Genomic DNA, 14,021 nt, shown 5'->3' on the forward strand with positions numbered 1-14,021 from the left:
ACATGGAACCCCCACTTCTTTGTTCTGCTCACCTTCAATCCCAATACTAATTCCCCTCTCCATGATGACACTCTGGTCATGTAGCCTACACCCACTTGTGTCATATACCCTTCTCATCACAAGGAACACTCCTCCTCCCATCCCTTCCTCTTGTTCTCAATTGAAAACAACTCTGTAACTCTAGATTGCACAATTTCTCTGTAGCAAAAAGTCCTGCCTTACTGACCACATTGACTCTCACCACCTTCCATCTCAATGCTTTGTAAAGTAGCTGGGTCTCATGTCATCCATGACTTAGGCCATTTGCTCATCCTCTTAGCAATAGGACCATAACACAATCACTAAAATGTGCATCTCACCAGATGGCACTGCCACACCTATACCTTTCCACAAACTCTGCCATCTTTTCTTACCCACCTCATCTATCAAAGAAATCCAGTAGAATTGTGCTCATGATCAGCAAAGCCAGGCCATCACTCCTCTTACTGTATTCCCTCTTCTTTTAAATATATTGCTGTCCAACTTCTCACACAAATCCCTCTAACTGTCATCCTTGACCACTTGCCACCTGCCACTTTCAACCCCTTTTTCTGTGATATACTCCCCAAACCTCTTCCCACTGTAGTCTCAGTTATAAGAAGGGGCACTTCAACCTCCTCAACAAGACCATGGTCCATAAGCTCCAGCTGATCTGTTCTTTCTCTGACCATTCTCATGTCACACTCTATGACCTGCCAACTCGCAATCCAGGCAACTCACTCAATCGCATATCTTCTTCTTTCCAATCTACTTTACTTTTCTGCATCCTTTGTTGAACTGTAACACAATGGCTAATCAGCCTCCTTCTAAATGGCCATTCTGGATTTCAATTTGGCAGTGACACATGCCCTTGAGTACCATTACCGCACTTTTCCTCCCTCTAGCTCATGCCCTCCACTATGGATTGCCACAGCCATCAAACATCTGAGGAAAGCATTGGGCCTTAAACTGGAAATCTGGGTCAAAACCCATTATCCTACTCCCCCTTTTCTCCAAAGGAATCACTCCTCTGGACTCAGTCAAGTTCACACTCACATCATCTCCCCTCTCTGATCTTATCCTTGCAAGCTCTCAATAAACCTCCAGTTCATTCTTATATTCTTCAATTCAACACTGTATTCTCTTTAACTCTAATCTGAGCATGTTGCCATATACCTCTCCAAGCTCTTTTCAATATGGGATGTCCTGTCTCCCCTTATCTCTTGTTCTCCTCCTGATTTTTCCTCTCACCCTCTCCTCACCATCCAGATGTTCTGCCCATCATCCTGGGTGTGATGATATCCATCTTCTGGTCTGCCCACACCTCCTCTGTGCCTGTGTATGCATTTATGTCACACATTATAAAGGATGTGTCACCCTTGACCTGCTGCAACAACTCAGCTCTCCTCAGTACTCTACTTTCCTTTGATATATTCCAAGCATTTTTCAAGGGTAACACCATCATATCCATCTTCAAGAAACCCACTTGTGACCCCAACAATCCAACAAACAACACCCATGTGAGTCTCTCTCTCTCTCTCTCTCTCTCTCTCCCCCCACTCTCTTTCTCTCTCTCTCTGAAAAGTTCTCAAATGTGTAATCATCAACATATCACTAACAACATGGCAGCCCACAGGCTCAGTGACCACCTCTCCAATCTGAGTTTTGCAGCAGACACACCACAGCAATAGCACTCTTTCATGCCTCTAAATTCCTCAGTGGAAATAACCACTATCATCTGTCATCTTTCCTCATTCTCCTTGATCTCTCTGCTACCTTTGAAGCAGTTGTTAATTTCCCACCTGGCTGATAGATGCTTCACCATTACCTGGAATACTCATACCTTTTTCACCACCGTGATAAACACTCTCATAATCATCTGTCGTTGTTTCCCTCCTCTGGGATGTCAATTCACCAAAATGCCTAGGGTAGCGGAAGTGACATCACAAAACAAGTGACATCACACAACCTTTGCCTCCGACTAAACAATGTCACACAGAGTGATTTCACCATGAAAGGTCATGAGGCATCACAAGAAGAGACATTACCGAAATACAGAAATTATATAATAAATCTAGGATTAGCACACAAATATTCTCTATGCTGCTAACTTGATGTGCTAGTGGGCAGCCACGTAATGTCAGAGGCACCGCCATGGTACTCCAGGGGCATTGCCTCCATATATTCTAGTGCAGCTTTATATACCCAGGTGCAGCCACTTTATGTCAGTTATCGTCGACATGCGATCTATAGCATCTTATGCCCAAGCATTATCTTCATAGGCCGAAATCATACTCAAATGCACAGGTGCTGCCTCCTTATACAAATTATAGCCTTATAATTCAAGTATAATTATCATAAATAAAGGTACAGCCTAAAAAGCACAGGTTTTAAACTGTGTCAAGTGCAGCCTAAAGTGCTCAAGTAGTGCCGTAATTGAATGCCAGATGCATTTTCAGATGCCAGGTACTGTTATATGAAAGCAGGTCTGTCACAAGGATTTTTGCTGCACAGGACAAATCTACGTTTCTCTTCCTGCAACCAGACTGCTTCCACCCCACGCCTGGACGCAACCCCGCCCCCTTATTTAGTCACGTTTAGAATGATATCCTGCACCTTTGACTGGACCTGCAATTCATAATTTGATGCATATGTCTAGTGCAAAAGCTTGAGCACATCTGGGCTCTTTATAAATGAAGCTTGCTGCATATCCTTCTTTCCCATCTGTATATATTGCCTGTCATGCTCCTTCACTGGACAATAGCCACTGCTGCCAACCCCTTGCACCAAATTTGAAATATGCACACTTTGCAGACTTTGTGCAACTACATTTAAATAACAGACACCAGAAAGTAGTACTCATTTGTTAAATGCCGATAGAAGGTTGGTGCCACATTTACTTTGCCCTGGTTGACTGCCTTTGTGATATAGCCCACCTATTATTTTAAGTATGAGGTGTGTACAATGGAATTCTTACACTACCTAGTAATCTGAGGTTTACATTTCTCTTCCAATTGTACTACTTACAAAAAAAAAATTGACTGGTCAGTTGGACAATATAAAACACAAAGATGTCTAGACTGATCTTATCATTCACATAAGAGTTTCTATCATAAATAAATGCATGTGACAGCTTGTTTATTGGGTAGATTACAACAAATAGATTATTGTTCTGCATATTCTGTGCATCGTGGAAGCATGCACACCTTTTGCCCATTATGTAGCAACTAAGTGCAATGCCTATGTGGTGTTCACCTTTAGCCCATCTTCTGTGACTGTAACCTATTTCATGGGTTTTGCTTTAAATGAAAACATGCTGTATTCTCTATCACATCACCCCCATACATACACACACAAACACACACACATCATTCAACATAATAAAAGCCGTCTTGCCTGTTTCACCTGTTATCAACGCTAGAGGGAATTGCTGCCTTATGCAAACAACAAAAAGACTTCAAGTTCATCTTCCAGGTGAACAAAATGTGTATTTCAACAATGACAACAATGACAACATACCATTAGCTGCAAAAAAGGACCACGGCAGGGATACCACTTTAACAGCACAGTTCAAGTTCCATACACTAAGAAAATATATATATTTCTAAAAAAACATATAAACAGAAATTCATTTGATTAAGCACTATTCCTCTAACAAAATAAATTACTTTGTTTTAATGTACTAATGTATTATGTATTTATTCATTGTAATATTTCTTGGTATGTATTATTATATCAATAATATTCTTCATGCACATTTTAAACTTTATTTGACTTCAATTTACTTTATTTTATGATCTTATGTCTACTTCGAATCATGCTGCGTGTGAATTGTATTACTCTGACATACCTCAACATTATATATTTGAGTACAAAACCCAAAAGTGGAATCCAAGACAATGAGGAGTAGATACAACAATTGGCCATATGTACTATGTTGAACTTTTAATGGATTCTGTGAGATTTTGTTTGAGGTTACTACTCCTCAACGTAAAAGGAGCAAGATCCATTACAAAATGTTTTCTATTAACATAAAACGTTAAAATATGCCACATAGTATATTTGCACTCTGAAAATGTCTTCCTTGTGCGCATTAGCCTGTGTACACAGGCTTTTCCACTAGTAAAGTAATAATTTACCACACTCAAACGCTGACATTTTACAGGAACAAGGGCCCGTTCTAGCATCTTTTCTTACTCATAAGTGCTTTTGTCTGTAACTATTTACATTACTTTGCGGTCCTGGCTGATTGCTCCTGCTATTTTAAGCCAATACAGACAATTTCCTGGCCATCATGTTTTGGTTTAGTTTCAATTTTAAAAGTACTCTTACTTGTTTCATTTATTTTCAATTTTCAAACACCCAGGTTTTTACAGTCATGCAATTATGTGTGAGATGAACTACAGCACCCTTACCTGCTTGTACTCTATAACTTGCCAGAATGGGTAAAGTGTGAGGAAGAAAGTGGGAAAGACAAATACATGTTTGTGTTTTCTGCCAATGCTCACTGTAGGTTTCAGACATGGAGTTACTGAGTAAAATCAGATGTTTGAGTACTGACTAGCGCAGTGTCACCCGTGAACACAATGTTGCTGCTGACTTTCCGTTACCCTCCTGGGAATTGTAAATCACTAAGCTTGGGCTGTATTTCCTGAGGTTGGTGGAAGTGATGAGGTGGAACACACAAGGCGTGTGGTCTATATCCAGCCTCTTGTCAGCCTCCACCTTCCCTGGCAGCGCCTCTGGGGCCTAAAACTGCTTGCCTCACTTGGCTCCTGTTCCAAACCTCTCGGGTCACAAATGAATGCTGCCTCACAATATTTTCAAAACTCATGTGAACGTGGCAAGTGCAACCATGGCATTGAAAATGAAGACGGGCTAACAGCCCAATGCCACAATTACTGGTTGAGGGGGCCTGTCTGTAAACAGACCATCCATCTTTGAATGGGCCTGTGTACACATATGTTAAGGTAACACACCAAAATATTTAAAAAGAACACTTTTGGGCAACAATAATCACATGTTTTTGACTTTAAGCACATGTACATGTTGCCCCTTGAAATATGACTGACTTTTTCAAATTAAACCTCTTTGCTACTTTATACAATTCACATTACTAATGATCTAAACATGATTTTCTCTGGTAAAATACAATTTATTTATTCTAAATCCTTTTATTATTTCAGTCACAGGTATGATTAAGATTAGCAACATTGGATGGTTGTATCGTCCAGGTAGCCTACTGACTCAACCAATAGCAGACATTGTGTACTGGTCATGCAAAAGAGACAGCGGGAGTTGGTGAGGGTGGTTGGAGACTTTGACCATGCACTACTCAGCTGGCACTACTTCACTTCAGCACCTTATTAAGAAAATAAAAAGTACAAGCTGCCTCGCTGATTAGTGCTACCTCAATGCATGAGCTCTGCAAACCTTGCCAGAGGGATCAGAAGCACTGCACCAGAGTTTAAAAAGGGAGAGACAGAGGTCGCAACTCCAACCTCTAGTGACCCTCAAATGATGTCCAAGTCCCTCTTCTACACACACTACATTTCCAATCTTGCCAAACTCATCTCCTCATTTGACATTTCATGTGATCTATGTGTCCATGATTCTTAATCATCTTCTCCTTTCTTTACAACAGAGGTGTCCTCCCCCATCACCACCTGCACACCTTCTTTATTTCACTGTATGATTCTACATTGCTTTGACCACAACACCTTTAAAACTGAGGTGACCTTTCTCCCAGTCACCACTGCAGCCTGCACCCCTTTTTCATTCACCTGCCTTCTTGCATCCTTACTGCCTTATCTCATCCCACAAGGCCCATCAATCTGTGGTTCTCATTGCCTTAGTCTTGAAAATTCAGAACCTCATCTCTTACACTGCTACAACCTCCAGACTCACTTTCCCTAACATCTGTCAAATCTGTCCACATCTTACTCTTCAAACCCCTAAGCAACACTCTTTTCATCCACATGCTTGATTAATACCTAAGCATTTAATGGGTCACTTCTATAGTGCTTTGCTCCACTCGACAAGATACTGAAAGTTTCTATCCATACCCTGTATAACCTCGCATAAGAGTCATCCACCTCTCTGCACTGGCTTTGCTTGGGTGAGCACTGTGATGAATCTGGACGCCTCATCCCAGAAGTAATAAGAAGGAATGGAATTCCCACACCAAGACTCAGAAAATTAAGGCAAATACTACCACATCTTACCAATCAATTCCAAATATACCATATGGGTATATGTATTCTGGTAAAGCAAAAACCCCATCTCGAAACCCTTGGACGAGGAGGCTGCACCAAGAGGGAAAAGAGTGAAATTTAACATCCAAAATCTTAGTCCTCGTTTTTTCTTGTTGGACAAAGTCAATAGGAAAAGGAAAGAATAACTAGGATGGTTTTTGGTTGAAGGAAGAGACAGCAGTAGTGGTTGGGAAGTGCCAGTGGAAGGTAGAGTGAAGGAGAAGTCGTGGGAGAATGTAAGGGGGCATACTGTGGCACCCAGCGAGGAACAGCAGATGAACGCCCAACAACAAAGATAAGAAGGATGTGCCTGCAATGCCAGACTAGAAAGGACCATGGAAGTCGGTGGACGCTGGAGGACCATGTACTCCCGGTGGCAGGGGGAACGCGAACGCTCAGAGGAAAGTAACGCTCTCCAGTCGAGTGAGCGGTCACCTCACCCAAGACACCAGAAGCTTTCACTGGGTGCAGCAATTGCACCATGAAGAGCGGGCCGCAGTCGCTGCAAAATAAAAGGTTCCAGTATCCAGAGGACTTTAAAGCCTGTTGTGGAGTGCGCCGCTGCCATGCGAGATGACGGCACACATGAGGTACGAGGCATATGAGGCACATACGAGGCACATATGAGGCTCATATGAGCCTCATATGTGCTCATATGAGGCTCATATGAGGCACATATGAGGTGAGCGGCAAGGAGCGTCTGGTTTGGAGAGCCCTGCAACGTCCCACAGGAACAGCGGGACACCAGAATTATTGGGAACCTGTCAGGACACCAATGTTGAAAACCTATGTTATAGCAGGGAAAAGGAGCTTGGGGCTTGCTGAATATCTTAGGGTGTTCAATAGAAACAGGACATTAAATAGATACACATTAAGCAAAATACGTGCAAGTGACTATTTACGGAAGTAAAACCAACATTCGAGGATTACCAAGCCATTTTTGATTATTCCAGCAGCCCGGGAAAACGAAATAAATAAAGAGACAAAGAATATTTAAATCCTTCAATTATTTATATATAACAAGACTGTGGGCCATACAAGCCTGCCAAGTAAGCCAACACGGAAGAAAAGGGTGCCAGAGCAAGCGTGGACAAGTTAAGGAAAGACCAGGGAAGGGGAAGGGGAATGTCCCCCTGGCTAAGTGGGCTTAAAAGCCGTGACAGCACTTAAAAGACCTGACAGCAAGTGGAAAGACCAGGGAAGGGGAGTGTCCCCCTGGCATATTGAGCTCCAACACCATGATGACAAGGGGAAAAGACCAGGAGGGAAGGGGAGTGTGCCCCTGGCATATTGAGCTCCAACACCATGATGACAAGGGGAAAAGACCAGGAGGGAAGGGGAGTGTGCCCCTGGCATATTGAGCTCCAACACCATGATGACAAGGGGAACAGACCAGGAGGGAAGGGGAGTGTGCCCCTGGCATATTGAGCTCCAACACCATGATGACAAGGGGAAAAGACCAGGAGGGAAGGGGAGTGTGCCCCTTGCATATTAGGCTTCAAAGCCCTAAGAAGTGGAAAAGACCAGGGAAGGGGAGTATCCCCCTGGCAAATAACATCTACTTTAAGAACAGTAGGTGTGAGGATCATCACATGGCTGTAGGAAGACAGACAATTATTATTTACTTTCCCAGACAATACGTTTTGCGGTACATTTATTGTGAGGGACAGAGTAGGTTTTGGACACAGGACTGTTGACATTTATTTTAGACATCCTGACAAAGACTGGTCCACTATTTAGTTTTGTTGAGGTAGGGAGAACCCTTATAGAATTAGAGACAGTGAGTCCTCTGGTTTATGATTTGAATAAAGAAGACTGTGAAGCACATCATTGTGTCTGTCTCTTGCTATTCTGACATCTCACAGCACCCATTCAAAATCTAACTCAAGCCAAATTCCTTCTTCTTGGACTTTTGTTTATGTTCATCCATGGGCTTCCCAAATCACTTGGATGAATCTTTCTGCCAATGTTTACCCCTCATATTCACTTCTTTAATCTATCGTTCCTCCATCCACTCTGTGGTACCCACTGCTTTGGTTTCTAGATTCACCTGGCTCCCAATCACTGGAATGTCATACTCCAAGAAACGAGGGGTATTCCAACAGTGGCATGCTTGAATACCACCCTTGAGAACCACCTTCTTTCTGACGATGGGGCACCAGTCTCACAGTGCAATCACTCACCTGCACTCCCTCACCATTGAAGGTCAACTATTTTCACTATCCAATCGCACATCTCTAAACACCTGTAAATATTGTGATTATAGGAGATATATTTAATGTACATCTTCTGCTATCCCCATTTACTGTTTCCAGCAACTTCTCAACCACAGTATGGATGAATGTATTAACCACTATATTAAGCACCCAGTAATGAGACAGCTCCAGCCATCAATATGACCTTGTACAGTACTTCTTGGAGAACTATGTTTCATTCTAAATAGAAAAGTGTATGTAAATAAGAATCATAATTGATTGCTTAGGTTTGCAATGCAGTTACTCCAAGTATTCAAGGGGCACTTTGAAGACAAACAGGTGGCAGAATGCCGGTAGGGTAGATGGTCATGGGTAAATAAATATCTGCAATCTGAATACATTTCTAACCCCAAATGTCTTTCCTCAGACTTGGATATTCTGAAAGGACAAATCCGTGCATTAGATGGACAGTTCCGGGACATACAAGCAACCTTCTCAAAGCTCAAGAAAAGTAAGTCTCTTCTTTATTGTCTCTTGCTCTATGATAGAATTCTCTTTTGTTTGGAAGTGTTTCTAGCAATTCCTTAAGCATGTCCAAATGGTGGAAAATAGATAAAAGTTACACATCACAGTGTGATCTAGTCCATCCAATTATAAGAAGCATGACCTCCTCTTATCTACCCACAAAAACACAATGCACACCTGTAATAATCTGTGTTATGCTGCAACAATGAGAAGAGAAATTATTTGAATATATACTCTGCCAAAAATGTCTATTATACCAGTAACATCGCCTTCACTTGACACCGAAACTTACATAATGGAATATGCATGGGGAAGACGTTTCTACTGCTTAGGGGCGCAGGTGTGAGTACCAATCCAAAAGAAATAAAAGAAGGTGAGTGGGCATCCTTGCTTTGTGATGAGAGTAGGGAGCAGAGACAATGAGTGATTTGTGATTGGAAAAATGTGATATTGTCCTTATTACAGGGGTGATTCTATTGACATAACAAGGGGTATAGCATACATGAAGCCTTTTTTTATGTTGCTCATATCACAACCCCACTGAAGGGTATTTACTGCTAACAATTTTCAACTGCACTACCGCAAGCAATATAATTACTGACTCATTACAAGGTGGAATACCACCTTGGAATATCATCAATTTCTACCTCCAGCCGAAAGGTGGAGGTAATAGTTGGAGGAAGCTTGCTCATTTACATTGTTTGAGTTACCAATCACAATTCAACATATCCTAACAGATTTCCAATGGACAACCAGATGGTCAAATGAGCAAACTGATTCGGAAATTACCTCAAGATATTCTGAAGGGGTACACTCCAGATGATCAAACTGAGCTTGAGTTTTTAAGTAGTCTAGCACTAAAAGCCCAGAGGGACATTAAAAGCACACCGACAAGAGCTCACCGATCAGACCCTTGCTTGGCTGACATCTTTCGTCTCTGATCGACCATCCCATGTCCATCTTGGGTCCTTCCTCTCCTCTATCTCTAGCTCTACCAGTGGTATTCCCCACGGGTCTGACCTCTCTCTCTGGCTGTTCAACGACTACCTGGCACTTCTTGCCCACTGTATTACTGTATCATGCCCCAACTTTCAGTGCTATGCGGGTGACACTCAACTCATTTTCAGGCTCCCTTCCGCCACCTCTTTTCCTTCTCTCATCTCTGACTGTCTCTCTGTTACCCAGGAGTGGTGTGCCACCAATGGTCTTTGCCTTAATGCCAGTAAGACTGAGATTCTCCTCATCAGCACACCTGCTTCCTCCTTTCCTTCCACTGTCTGGCCGGCCTCTCTTGGCCCTCTTCCTGCTCCCAGCTGTGAGGCTAAAAACCTCAGGGCCATCTTCAACTCCACACTCTACTTCTCTCCTCACATCAATGACATCTCTAAGAAGTCACACTTCCAGCTGCACCTCCCCAGGGGTATTCTTCCTTTTCTCTCTTTCCCCCAGAGGCTCACTGCCTACAAAGCTCTGGTTCTCTCTAGGCTAGACAACAGCAACAGCCTCTTTCTAAATCTGCCTGCCTCTACTCTCCACCCTCTGCAACTCATCCAAAACAGGACTGCGAGACTTGTCCTTGGCCTCAAGCCCAGCGATCGTATCTCTAGGACTGAAATCTCTGCATTGGCTCCCAATGACGGCGGGGATTAAGTTCAAAACCCTCTTCATTGTCCACAAGGCCTTCTGGGGCCTGGGTCTGCAATACCTGCAACTCTCTCTTCCTAAACATCTTCCCCCTTGAGCTTTTCGCTCATCCACCTCCAACTCCCTCAGGGACAGTCGCTTCTCCAAGCAACAAGTTGGTGGTAGATCTCTTTCTTCGGCTGGGGTCTCCCTCTGGAACAGCTTCCCAGCCTCTCTGAAACTTGAGGAGAACCATCTCCGGTTCCGGAAGCACCTCAAGACCTTCCTCTTTGCTTCCGCTTTCTCTCCTCTTCTCCCATGCTGATCTCCTGGTTGAAACTGAAACTGCACTGGTTACCTGGCTACCCTCTGATCTCGGGCCCAGGTCCCCTCCCCGCAAGTTGCACACCTGCACTGCCCCCCTGGCAACTCTTCAACTCAGGGACTGTGTCTGTATCCCTACAGCCCCCTACCAGCACTTGACACCTGACGTCTGCCCTTACCCTTGCACTTACCACCAGCTGGACGCACTTTTTATTTATTGTTGTAATTTATTTAATGTATTGATTTATTTTGTTTTTGTTTTTTTTTTTACGGTTATCCTATGCACTGCACTGCCTCCTGCCCCTACCCCCAGTACTTTTCCCCTTCCCCCCTCCCCTGCACTTGCATGATTTCAATGTCACCTGGCCTAATAAGATCGCTGTTTCTGTCTTCCTTTTGTTCCCCCTCCCTTGCCTCGTCCCGACTTGTAACATTTGTGTATAGGCGTGTTATAAATGCCATACCACATCATATCACATCAGAGGTGCTTCTGTTACCATCAGCTGTTTCATGGCAAAATAACAAGAGCTTCTGAATTTTGAAAATAATAAAGTTACATTTCCAAGAGTATACTGATATGGGTGCAGTGAAAATAGGATGGGAATCAGGGATCAAATGTGGCCAGGCTGGCAAGGTCCTGTGCTACAGTACGAGTAGTTGAACTGTCAGGGTACCTGACATAGCGGAATGAAAATCACAGAGATCCCTGGCTTTCATAATATGGATAGAGGTGGAATCCTCTGCTACTTACCAAAAAAGGGACATAGCTGGCACTAAAAACCGATCTTCATCTAGATTTCATTCCAAAATGCATGGTGTTTGCACCAGAGCATCGTGGAACACAAGGTCCACTGCTTGTGGCGAGGGATCACTAATGTGGCAAGGAGTCAACAAGGATAGATTTTATTGTGGGGCCAGCTGTGGGCACACGCCCAGCCTCACAGGTGCTCAGGGGGTGGCGGGGGGCAGCACCCTCTTGGGTTTGCCGGGGTTCCCCCGGATTTACAGACCCTATTAGGCCATAGTGATACGGCCTGGGTGCCGGGGCATCATGGATGCCAATAGAATCATAGATGGAGGGTGCCTGGGGGATCCAGACCAGTAGGGAACTGCAGGACCATGCTCACATGGTGTAGGCCTGCAGGCCCATAGTGTGAGACAGAGACAACAGATCCATTCTTGGAGTCTGCAGCCATTTTGAGGCACTTGCCTGCAGTTGCTCCTTTTATTAGCTTGGGCCATGGTCATCTTAAATGGGCAATACACTTGGGAGGGACACACTATCTTAAAAGGGAAACACACATTTGGGAAGGTCACACCTAACAGATATCATAACGGGAACTTAGAAGATTTTCTCAGAGAAGTGTGCCAATAAACCGTTGATGGGGTTTTGGAATGTTAATCACATTGAAAGCAAGTTCGACATGTAACTGGCTCTGCTTCAGCTATTCCCACTTTTTTGAGGCACTTACTCCTTGATAAATCAAAGCCCGTTAAGAAAAAGATGTGTACAGAATGTTCCAGTGCTGTTTTGGGCTCTTCTGCGTCCCAGCAACATGTAGCACATTTCGAGAAAAAAAACTGTTTTAAAATTCAGTTGAAACGTGTATTGTGTGCAACACATCTTAGGTTATACATATTATTGCCCTTCTTTATTACATTTCAGGGTAAGCATGTATCGTAATGATGACGTCAGCCCGTCTCCCTCAGTCCGAACATATTTTTGCTAAATCATTTCCTGCCTACCTTAGCAACAGTGTCTATGAGCCAACATGGTGCATGCTTACTGAACAATGGTTGTATTTCATCCACAATCTATATTCTTCATTCTTTTATAGTTCTTCTATTCCATGGAGGCAAGCGAGTGGGCGAAAAGGTCTTTGTGACCAATGGACAAGAGGAGCCCTTCGACAGTTCACAAATCACTTGCACAGAGGCTGGGGGGCTGCTGGCCGCCCCGAGGAGTGAAGCTGAGAATGCTGCCATTCAAGACATATTGGGTCTTAAGGACGCCCGAAAGGCCTACTTAGGCATCAGTGACCAGCACGTGGAAGGGATCTTTAAGTACCTGAATGGTGAAAAAATCACCTATGCCAACTGGAATTTAGGAGAGCCCAACAACAGCAAAGACAACGAGGACTGCGTGGAAATTCTAGATAATGGCCGGTGGAATGATATACCGTGTACAATGCCACGGCTGGTCATCTGTGAATTTTAACATTCCGTTGGGGACCATTGGCTCTTATGGGTATTAGAACGTCTTGAAATAGGCCAATGGCAGTGTATTGGTTTTATCCGATATCTTGGTGGTGGGACAATGAATATTTTGAGGGAGCGAGTGAAGCACTCTGCAATTCCACCCTCAAAAGTATGAGGGAAGGATTATTACTTTACTGGTTAAAATGGTTACCTATCGATCATAATAAAGGTTTACCCCTAACAGCTGTATTGTTTAATCACTAAGAGCATGTTTTTTTTATTTTATTTTTTTAATAAACTTTATTTATTGTTGCATACAGGTATAGCACATTTGATAGGAACAAAACCTCCGTTGTTTGGTTGAAAATGTGTGCTAAATTCTGGTGTTTGTGGAACGCGCAAACATCATACTTTTTCTTTTTTTAGTTGCCAGTGAAAAAGATCTGCTTTCCGCACAGCTTGAGATGCTGTGGTTGGTTTGGTGAAAGCAGTTAGATTGAGGTTTTTGACTAAGCGCTTGGAATGTAGTGTTAGTGTCCCTAGGGAAGGCTCTAATGAAGGACAATTGCCATCACCAAAGTTAATGGTCCCCAGCAAAGCGATGCCATAAATCATGTTGGCTGTGAATTAACCCCCATTAGTACCCTATCCCAGAGCAGTAACATATTAGAATCAGGAAGTGGGCAAATTAGGATCCTCATACTTACTATAGCACCCGCTGTTTGATGTGTGTAATTGAAAATGAGAGTGAAAACAAGCAACATCCAAAAATGGCAGGCGGCAACGGTACACCCCATTTCGGCGTTGTCAGTTCGGCGCGGGCTGTTTTGGCGCGGCTAGTTTGGTGCGACCAGTCCGGCGCAGGGATGTTTTGCTGTGAGGA

At 43.4% G+C, this 14,021-nt stretch overlaps 1 protein-coding gene across 1 annotated transcript in view; it reads left to right on the forward strand.

Moving 5' to 3' along the window:
- The window catches only part of LOC138473732 (mannose-binding protein-like), a 68,237-nt gene extending 54,858 nt beyond the window's left edge, over positions 1–13,379 (forward strand). The window contains exons 3-4 of the mRNA XM_069612198.1: positions 8,895–8,978; positions 12,778–13,379. Coding sequence (XP_069468299.1) covers positions 8,895–8,978; positions 12,778–13,157 — 464 coding nt within the window. The 3' untranslated portion in view covers positions 13,158–13,379. The remainder of the gene's footprint in view (positions 1–8,894; positions 8,979–12,777) is intronic.
- The last annotated feature ends 642 nt before the right edge of the window (positions 13,380–14,021 follow it).

The sequence above is a fragment of the Ambystoma mexicanum genome, chromosome 8 (genome assembly GCF_040938575.1).
Source record: "Ambystoma mexicanum isolate Mex_15411 chromosome 8, UKY_AmexF1_1, whole genome shotgun sequence".
In the NCBI taxonomy this organism is placed as follows: Eukaryota; Metazoa; Chordata; class Amphibia; order Caudata; family Ambystomatidae; genus Ambystoma; species Ambystoma mexicanum.